We start from the raw sequence: 9,603 nt of genomic DNA, 5'->3' as shown, positions 1-9,603 counted from the left end.
TGAGCTGACAGTACTTGTGTACTTTTACTCCACTGAGCTGACAGTACTTGTGTACTTTTACTCCACTGAGCTGACAGTACTTGTGTACTTTTACTACCATCTAACTCCACTGAGCTGCATTAAACTCTTGTACATCAGATAAAACTTGAAAACGCGGCCTCTCTTTTCTCTCTGTAGTACTTTTACTTTGCTCTACTGCTGCTCGTACTTCGATAAAGGACCTGAGAAGTTTTTTTTTTCCAAAGCAGAGCGGCTCCCCCTCCATCACCGCTCCGCTCGGCCCTCACAGCAAACAGCCCGAGCAGCGGAGAGCAGGAGCCCGGGCATCAGGCGGCACTCACCGGCTGCGAGCAGGACGAGGGTCCCGGTCCACAGGCACCGAGCCATCATCGGGACGGGCGGGGGGCGGCCGGAGGAACTCAGCGGCGCTCGCTCGGTCGGTCGGTGCGTCGGTGTGGAGCCCCGGTACCAGCGGAGAGCAGAGGGACTCCAGATGTTTTTCATCCAGATGTGGCTTGGCCCCGCCTCCTCCTGCTGCTGCTGCTGGTCCACATGGAGACACACAGCGGCGGAGGCAGAACTCACATCTGCACCCAGAGGAGGCAGATGGGTGTTAAAGATGAAAACAATAATCATACTGTCACTGTCTTCTGTTGAACTGATTGTTAAAGTAACTTTAGAGACAGAAAAAAACAGCACAAGGTAATAAATGGATGTTTTTAGGACCAAAAAAAAGTTATTTATTTATTTTATTTGTATTATCTTATTTTACATTTTTATTACATTTATTTTTAGAGAGACAGAAAAATCTAATAGTAGGAAAAAATATTTTTGTGATAATATATTTATTTTCTAATTGCACCTCTACAGATAAAATAATATATAAAACCTACGATTTATGATATTGATAGGATTTTTACTTCCGTATTTTCCATTAATTTTACTGTTACTTGCTGACAGATTTTAAAAAAGCTGACAGAATAAACTAAGAAGTAAGTTGTACAATTTAATTTAATTAATAGAATTTTTTTTATTTTACTGTTTTAAAACACATTTTTGATGAGGACAGACAGAAAATGTGATAAAACTATATTTAGTTCTTTGTGTATATATTTTATGTGCTTTTTAATGATCCTTTTAAAGTTATTTTTAAAATATACATATCTGAATGTTATTTAAATTATGATCAATAACAATCAGATGAAGATTAAAAAGAAGAAGAAACAGAGGAAGAAGAAGAAGATAGCAAATAACAAGTGGAAGATAATGAGGAAGAAAAAGATGAAATAAAAGTAGATGATGAAAAATAAGAAGATGATGACGAAGAAGAAAATAGAAAGAAGAAGAAGATGGCAAAGAAGAGGAAAATGAAGACGTTAATTATGAAGATTGAGAAGAAAAAGAGACAGAAGGAGGAAGAGGAGAGGAAGAGGAGGTGATGAGAAGAGTAATCAGAATCAGAAATCCATCACTGATCCCTGAGGGGAGGTTGCTGATGTTTCTGTTGCTTCCACTCAAAGTCAGAAAAATCTAAAATATATCGATGAACAGAAGAATAAAATATGAACTAAAATATAAACATAGGTGGAAAAATAAGACCTACAAATATAAAGATAAGTAGAAAAATATGTCGTTAAATACAAGCATAGCTACAGTGGACAGTATAAACATAACTGTCTACTTATGATTATATTTTAGGACATATTTTAATCTTAATAATATTTTAGTAAGAGAAAAGAAAAAGCTGAACAGGAAGGAGACAAGAAGAAGTGAAGAAGTTTCTATAAGTTCTGATAGACCTGGGCCCACGAAGATTAAGAAAGAAAACAGAAAGAAGCTTTGATTTTTATTTTTTTGAAAATAACATTAAACTTGAGAAAACGAGGCTTTTATTGTGAAAGAACTGTGTCGGAAGTAGCTGCGTTGTTTCCGGTGAAGGAGCAGATAAGAATAACATTTTGTAGATTAAAAGCTACTGATTCTGATCAAAATAAACCTTAAAATATCAAAGTTAGAGCAGAGTCTGGTGATCTTTGGTGTTTGACGTGACGGGGCGGTTCATCGGGAGGGACGCTGTCAGCGGATCCCGGCTGACCCTTGACCCCGGACCTCCGGACGCCTGAAGCCGCGTCTCTCCGCCGGAGCTCCGCCAGTGTCACCATGAAGCGAAGGCTCCTGCTCGTGTCCAACTCCACCCTGCACGGCAGCGGATACCTGGACCACTGTCAGCAGCACATCTCCAGCTTCTTCGGAAAGTAAGACTCACTGGAGCTTGTTGCAGGAGAAAGTTTACAGGAAGACGAGTAGCGAACTCCGTTTAAAATTCGAGCGTTTCAGTAATACCAGGCTAATCAGCAAACGACGACAGATCTATCAACATGTTTGATAATTGTTTGTTAATTACTAGTCGTTTGGTAAAGTTCGGCATGCAGCAATGCTTTCAGATTTGAACAACGCTTGTTCTAAATGGCTGAACTCATGTTGCGTAAACCGTGTTTTTAACGCGTAGAGGCCGTTAAAACGCCTGATTTTTCAATGGAGTTCGGTGTAAGAAACTGCCACTTAAGTTGAACCTGAGAAAAACTGAGTCAGCAGTCTGATGCAGGTGTTAAGCCATAAAGTGATCGTCTGATAAATTGTGATTGCAGTCAGTCTGTTGGAGCAGTTAACTTTTATCTTCTTCTTTAACCTGCTTGGTGGCCTGTGTTATAACCAATCCAGTTGTTTATTACCTGCTGAAACTGATGAAAATGACCCATTAAACTCATATAATACAGTTTTACACTTGACAAATTGTGAGTGCAGCCCCGAGTGACTTCTTTCATTTCTGGGGTTGCATTTTAGAGATAATAGTGTCAAAGATAATTGCAAAAGAGATAATTGCCTCCTTTTACATATAAAGAGCACAAACAATATAATTATGTGTATTTGAACGTTATGACTGCTTGATTGAGATAAAATACTCTATTATACTAACATAATACTGTATAAACTTGAAGTAAACAGCATTAACATGAAGCACAATCAGTGTTTGGCCCAACACTGGAACTGAAAGTAAGCGCAGGTCACGAGATGCGAATTCCGTTGGAAAAATGTGCAATTTAAGGTTTATGACATATTCTGAAAACATACATGTCTCCATAAGTACGTTTGATAATGTTTTGTCAACCAAAAGTAGTGGAGTAAAATTCGGTGTACAAGCAGCAGTTTGTAATTACTATCTGGATTGAATAAAAATATCAGAAATACGGGAAGTGATGTTGTAAACGGTTTATATCAGGGCCAAATAAAACACTAAAACGTGATATTTTTCAACGGAGTTTGGTATGCAAAGACTTAGGCATGCTACTATGTAAAAAGCAGGCTATGTACTATTATGTTATGTTTTAGAGACTATAAGAAGTTCAGCTTAACTATAAGGTACACCTGGAGCTCAGGGTATTTATTCCTATGTTAAGAAAACCAATAGCGAATTTCATTTAAAAAAATCAATAAGTTAAATTTCATCCTCTTTCTTCGGAAACATACTCATCTCTATAAACACGTTTCATAATCATTTTGAGCTAACAGTCATGTGGTAAAATTCGGCACAGAAGCTGCAGTTTGTGACCAATATTTTCACTGAAAAAACAAACAACTTTTGTCTGAAGTCATGTTGTGGAAAATGCGTCCTACAGGCGAAACGATCATTAAAGTGCCAGATTTTTCAATGGAGTCTGGTGTGCAAATACTCTGCAATGCTCCGCTGTAAATTGTGTGCGATTCATTTATATATTGTGTTCTAGAAATTGTGGAAGAGTTTAACTTGAGAACACCTGGAGCTCAGGGATTTTTTTTTTTTTTATGATAAGAAAACCAATAGCGAATTTCATTTAATAAATCAGGCAAATTAATTTCTTCCTCTAGCTCAGGAAACAAGCATCTCTATAAACATGTTTAGTTATAAATATAAATTAACAATCATGTGGTAAAATTCGGCATACAAGCTGCAAGTTTGTGAGCAATAGCTTCATGGAAAAACAAACTCCAAACATCTGAACGCACGTCAACATGTGTTGTTAACGCCATGCGGAACATCATTAAAATGGCAGATTTTTAAATAGAGTTTGGTGCGGAGATGTAATTATGATGCAAAATAGATTCACAATAATGAACACACGTGTCTTTATGAGCATGAATGATAACCCAGTGCACCTCAGACTTGTACCTAAGTGCAGTACTTGAGTAAATGTACTTTGACAGTTACTTTCTGACAGTTTGTGTGTTTTTTTAATGTGTATTTCAGAGATGTGAAGAAGGTTCTGTTTGTTCCTTACGCTCTCCACGACAGAGACGCCTACACCAAGACCGCCAGGGACAAGTTCAGGACTCTAGGTCGGTGTTTGGGATTTCAGTTTGCAGATTGTGGGGTTTTTTTGTAATATCCAGGCACTGTTTGGTATGTGTTGTGTGTATTTCTTTGTGTTTTGTGTAGATATTTGGTTATTTTCTGTGTCTATTTCCTCTGTGTGTTTGAGTTTTAACATGTTTTTCTTTGTGAGTTGTTCTACGTTGACTTTGCATTTTGTGAAGCAGTTCTTCCTGTTTTCTGCGGCGTTCTCTTGGTTTTTTCTGTGTATTTGTGCTTCTGTTCCTCGTGCGTTTTCCTGGTTTTTCTTTGCATTTCGTCGTCATTTCCTGCCTGTTTTTTTCTGTGTATGTTTGAATTTATTCTGTTAATGAATTTGTGTGTTTTCAGCGTGAATTTTCTGAGTTTTTCTGTTGCATTTCCGTTATTTATTCTCTTTATTTTCTTCACATATTTGTGTTTTTTTCAGCTTATGTCTGATTATTTGGGGTTTTTATTTTTGCAGATTCTCTTTTCAGTGTATTTTTTCTGCCCTCTTGTGTCTTTTCCTTGTTTTCTTTATTTTCTTTGTGCTCTAAATGCATTTTCTTGTTTTTCTTTTGATGTATTTATGTGGATTTTCTTTATAGTTTCAGGTCTTTCTGTGTGTTTTCTTCATGCATTTATTTTTCGTGAGTCTTTCTGTGTTGTTGTCGGTTTGTCTTTGTGTATATTCTTAGTTTTTTGTGTGTATTTTCTTTTTGATGTAAATCTGTCTCGTCTTTCTGCTCTTACATATTTTCATGTATTTCTGTGTTTGTTGTTTGTTTGTTGGTGTTTTTCCTTCATGTTTTTTGTCTTTGTGTATTTGTGTGTGTTTTAATCCGTCTGTGTTTGTTCGTCACCTTCAGCCTCCAGCTTTGTGTTAAACCTCCTCTCGCTGTTCGTCTGCAGGTTATGACGTCAGCAGCATCCACGAGGCGTCGGATCCCGTCGACGCCGTCCGGACGGCTGACGGCATTTTCATTGGTGAGGAACGAAACGCCGCCTCTCGGTCCGTCTGCAGCGTTCAGACACTAACGGACGCTTCTGTCTGCAGGAGGAGGAAACACCTTCCGGCTGCTCAAGAGCCTCTACGACAACAAGGTGGTGACGGAGATCAGGAGGAGGGTGATGGAGGTGAAGCACAGAACAGACAGAACGCAGGCAGCAAACATGAACTCTGCTCTGATGGGGGTTCAGCAGAATGTAGTCGAGTATTTCCCACTGATCGGACAAACCGAATCCCAAACATCTGCAGCTTTCAGCGTCTCAGATCAGAAGCTTTGCTGCTTTTTAGGTTTATATTTTAGCTCAGTGTTTGTTTTTGATGCCTTGTGGACGAACAAGTTACTAAACTAACAAGCACTGAATAATAAAGTCACCATCAGCTGCAGCGCCGGTGATGAACAGCCTTCAGAAACTCCCAGAATGCAACACTGCCGCCCTGAAAACAAACACGAGGTCACATTTGTGATGCAGGAAGTAAACAAAAAATAAACAATCACATGATGATGAAGACTTTGAGGTCAAACTTCTCGTTCCACTTCAATCTCTAAACCACAAATCATGCAGAATCACTTTCTCATGGTTTCTATTTTAACTCTTTCATACAAACTGCACGTATTTTGTTTTTCTGCTGCTCTTTCCTTCTTCTTTATTTAGTTTTTTCCCTACATACCGAGTCTGTAGCGTGTCCGTGCAGTAACGCTCTGTTCTCCGTCTGGTTCTGGTTTCCAGGACGGCGTCCCCTACATGGGCTCCAGCGCCGGCACCAACGTGGCCACGGTCAGCATCAACACCACCAACGACATGCCCATCGTCTACCCGCCGTCCTTCGCCGCCATCGGCCTCGTGCCCTTCAACATCAACCCGCACTACCTGGACGCCGACCCGGCCAGCCGCCACATGGGGGTGAGTCCAGAACACCGGGACCGTTTCCAAGAAGCTGATAAATCAACTCCATGCAGCCGGTACCGGCTTCTTCTAAATGCAGCTCTTCTGCTCGAGTGTTTTTCTGTTTTTTTCTCTGTAACTTTGTAGATTTTCTTCGTTTTGTGTGTTTTTATTCCCCCCTCAGTCTCTTTCTGTGTACTTTTGTGTTTTTTCTCCGTGTGTATTCTGTTCACGTTGCTAATTGTTGTTGTCTTTACTCTAAACGCAGTACTTCTACTCAAGTATAATTCTAAAGTTATAGTATTTGTACTTCATCCCAAACTCCAAAACCCACCGCTGGGTTAAAAGGAACGTCATCTTTTTTTAAATAAATCACCAAAATGACAACATTTAACGACCACAAACTACATAATCTCTGGATTTTCAGTTTTCCAACGGTCCTTGAACACCTCACGGTCGGTCAAACTAACAGAATATAAACTTAAAGTTGTGATATTTCATTAAAATCACTTCGTTCTACATGAAAATTAGCCAAAAATAAACAGTTTGCACCAAAATTTCAGTGTTTCTTTGCAGCTGAGCAGCAACAAGTGACTCAGCGTTCTGAGATTTCCAACTTTATGAAAACTTTAACTCCTCGTTTGTGTTGCTGCAACAGAAAAACCTGCAGCTGTGATATTTCAGCAAAATCCCTTTAATCTGTGTCTGATTTAGGAATTTGTGTCAGATTTTTAACTTTCTCCTCTGCGACGAGTCGTTCTGTTGAAAATCCCTTAATGCAACCGTAGAGTTTGTAAATTCCATCAAAATCACTTGATTCTACACGTCTGACTTAAAAATGTGCTAATAAATAAATAAATAGTTTTCACTAAACAGATTTTGTAAAAAAGGAAAAATTCTGCAATATTTGGTCCAACCGTGAAGCCGTCGGCGTCTCAGCTACAACCAACAGTCACATCATGAAAAATCAGGAAATATTCGGCTGAACTGTGTTTTTAATTCTTTTTTGGGCGTTCTAACTGCAGCGCTGCGTCTCTGAGTTCTGTCTCCTCGGACAAGTTGGACACGTTATGAGTCACTTTTTACTGATTTTTACTGTTTCAGTAAAGTTTTAAAACATTTATGACGGTTTTTGAATTATTTTGGACAAACTTTGACCTCATTTTTTGACTATTTCAGTGAAGTTTTCCAACATTTTGGACAAACTTCAAGTCATTTTGGACACATTATGAAGTCATTTTGGAAAGTTTTGACTCAGTTTGTACCAAAACGGACTATTTTAGTCAAGTTTTAAAACATTTATGATCGTTGTTGAATCATTTTGGACAAACTCTGACGTAATTTTGGAGAAGTTTTAAGTCATTCTGTACCAATATTGACCATTTCAGTAAAGTTTTAGAGCATTTTTGACAGTGTTTGAATTATTTTGGACAAACTGAGTCATTTTGTGTAGATTTTGAATCATTTTGGACAAACTTTGGGACATTTTGGACAGATTTTGATGTAATTTTGAACAAGTTTTGAGTCATTTTTTACAGATATTGACCTCTCTCCTTCTAGTCGTGCTTGTTCTGGTTCCACAGAGCTGCAGGAAAAAGAAAAGAAAAGAAAATCGAGGCTCAGAGGGTCGGACTCTGATGGTTAAAGTCTGAGCAGATAAGAAGCTGCAGCAGTAAAACACGACTCAGCGGTTCTTTATCATCCCGCTGGACTGATGAGGACGATGTCAGACGGTTCTAGTCGCTCCCATTGGTCCGTTATCTGGACCAGTGATCGTCTTTATCGCAGAGGTCCAAGAAAAGCTGATAAAGAAACAAAGATCTGAGAGTGCGTCGGACACATTCAGATAATAAACGATCGTCTGAGCTTCAAGGAAAAACAGACGTTTAGTGTTTAAACACAACAGAAAACAGCAGAGAGGTTAAAGTCAGAGGTCACATCCAGACAAACCTCGGAGCAGAAATATTCAGTTCTGACATAAAGTCGGATGTTTTTCTGCCTGTGAACACTGAAGCTTCACATGCAGCAGCTGGAGACGTCCAGAGTCCTGCAGGACAATCTGAACATTCACTCTGAGCTGCAGATGTTTGCTGGTTTTAGCGTCTCACACGAGGAAGTGATGCATCACCGAGACCGGAAAACTGCAGCAGCTGATGAATAAATTGCAGCGTCAGCAAACTGAAACAGAGCTGCTTTCTCTTCAGAGGCTTTTACTGGACGCTGTGATCGACATCAGAATATATTAATATTAACGATAATTATGATGATTTATTCTAGTTTGTTTTGTCCTTGAACTCCACATTTTATTAGAAAACTTCACAAAATCTGACTCTGGAGCCTAAAACGGTTTAAAAAGCAAAAGTTCCCTTTTTTAAAAATCGTCAAAATTTAAAAATGACACGATTTATCAACCAGAAAGTGTAAAAACAGAAAAATTAAAGCTTTTTCCAAACACTCATGTGTGACGTATCCATAAACGTCACGAAATCTAATCAGGAAATTTCATCACAATCAGTGTCTCCTTTCAAAAATGTGCCAAAAATCAACCTTTGTGACGAATCAGATGCTGTAAAAACAAACAACCAATTCTGCATCTTCTTCAGAAACCAGAGACCAAATGACTGAACGTCAGGCAGAGTTCACAGGATAGAAACAAATCAGACATCTAAGTAGTAAAACATCGTCCACAGAGGACGACGTAGAGGCAGAATTTAATTTTATTTTTAGTGTATTAACACCTTGTAGTGAGAAACGAGTCCACAGTGAGCAAAAAACACCCAAAATGTCAAAAAAAAAAAGTGGACAAAATGCTCTTTTAAGCTAAATTACAAAGATTTTCATTTTCTAATGACGTCAAAGAGAAGAAAGCAGCAAATCTTCACATCACACAAGCAACAATATTAGAAATTTGTCCTTTTATAAATATTATAAATAACCCACATGATTCATTTATCGTCAACTTAATGTTTCTAAAAAGCAACTGTCAGAATAAAAAGAAAAAACACTCAAGAAACTAAACTACATTTGTTATTTGATAAAATAAATAAAAACTGATTTTCTAGTTACTGCCGTCCTCTGGTGTTGTGTCTCCCTCTGGTGGTCACCGGTGTTACTACAACACTGACCAGTTTCAACCAGAGTGTTTTTCTTCTTAATACATTATAAAGTTTCCTCTTGTAAGGATTCTTCGTCACGTGATTCATTAATTAATTTAACTGCTGCAGCTGAGATTTACTGAAATGTCACCGGAACATTCACATATGAGACACGTACTTTGAATTTTCACTTCCTACAAACAGAATCATCTGCGGTTTTAGATTCAAGAAAACATCCGTAAATCA

At 38.4% G+C, this 9,603-nt stretch overlaps 2 protein-coding genes across 2 annotated transcripts in view; one reads left to right on the top strand and one right to left on the bottom strand.

Annotated features, from left to right (window-relative positions):
* The window catches only part of tgfbr2l (transforming growth factor beta receptor-like), a gene marked incomplete at its 3' end in the record, with an annotated part of 18,588 nt that extends 18,145 nt beyond the window's left edge, over positions 1–443 (bottom strand). The window contains exon 1 of the mRNA XM_008304784.1: positions 342–443. Coding sequence (XP_008303006.1) covers positions 342–390 — 49 coding nt within the window. The remainder of the gene's footprint in view (positions 1–341) is intronic.
* Positions 444–1,986: 1,543 nt separating this feature from the next.
* Positions 1,987–9,603, top strand: part of LOC103374664 (alpha-aspartyl dipeptidase) — a 9,829-nt gene continuing 2,212 nt past the window's right edge. Inside the window, exons 1-5 of the mRNA XM_008304785.1 lie at positions 1,987–2,255; positions 4,286–4,374; positions 5,282–5,356; positions 5,427–5,506; positions 6,107–6,339. Coding sequence (XP_008303007.1) covers positions 2,161–2,255; positions 4,286–4,374; positions 5,282–5,356; positions 5,427–5,506; positions 6,107–6,339 — 572 coding nt within the window. The 5' untranslated portion in view covers positions 1,987–2,160. The remainder of the gene's footprint in view (positions 2,256–4,285; positions 4,375–5,281; positions 5,357–5,426; positions 5,507–6,106; positions 6,340–9,603) is intronic.

This window comes from Stegastes partitus, unplaced genomic scaffold, assembly GCF_000690725.1.
Source record: "Stegastes partitus isolate 25-593 unplaced genomic scaffold, Stegastes_partitus-1.0.2 Scaffold2320, whole genome shotgun sequence".
Classification (NCBI taxonomy): Eukaryota; Metazoa; Chordata; class Actinopteri; family Pomacentridae; genus Stegastes; species Stegastes partitus.
This window is presented reverse-complemented; position numbering and strand designations above follow the sequence as displayed.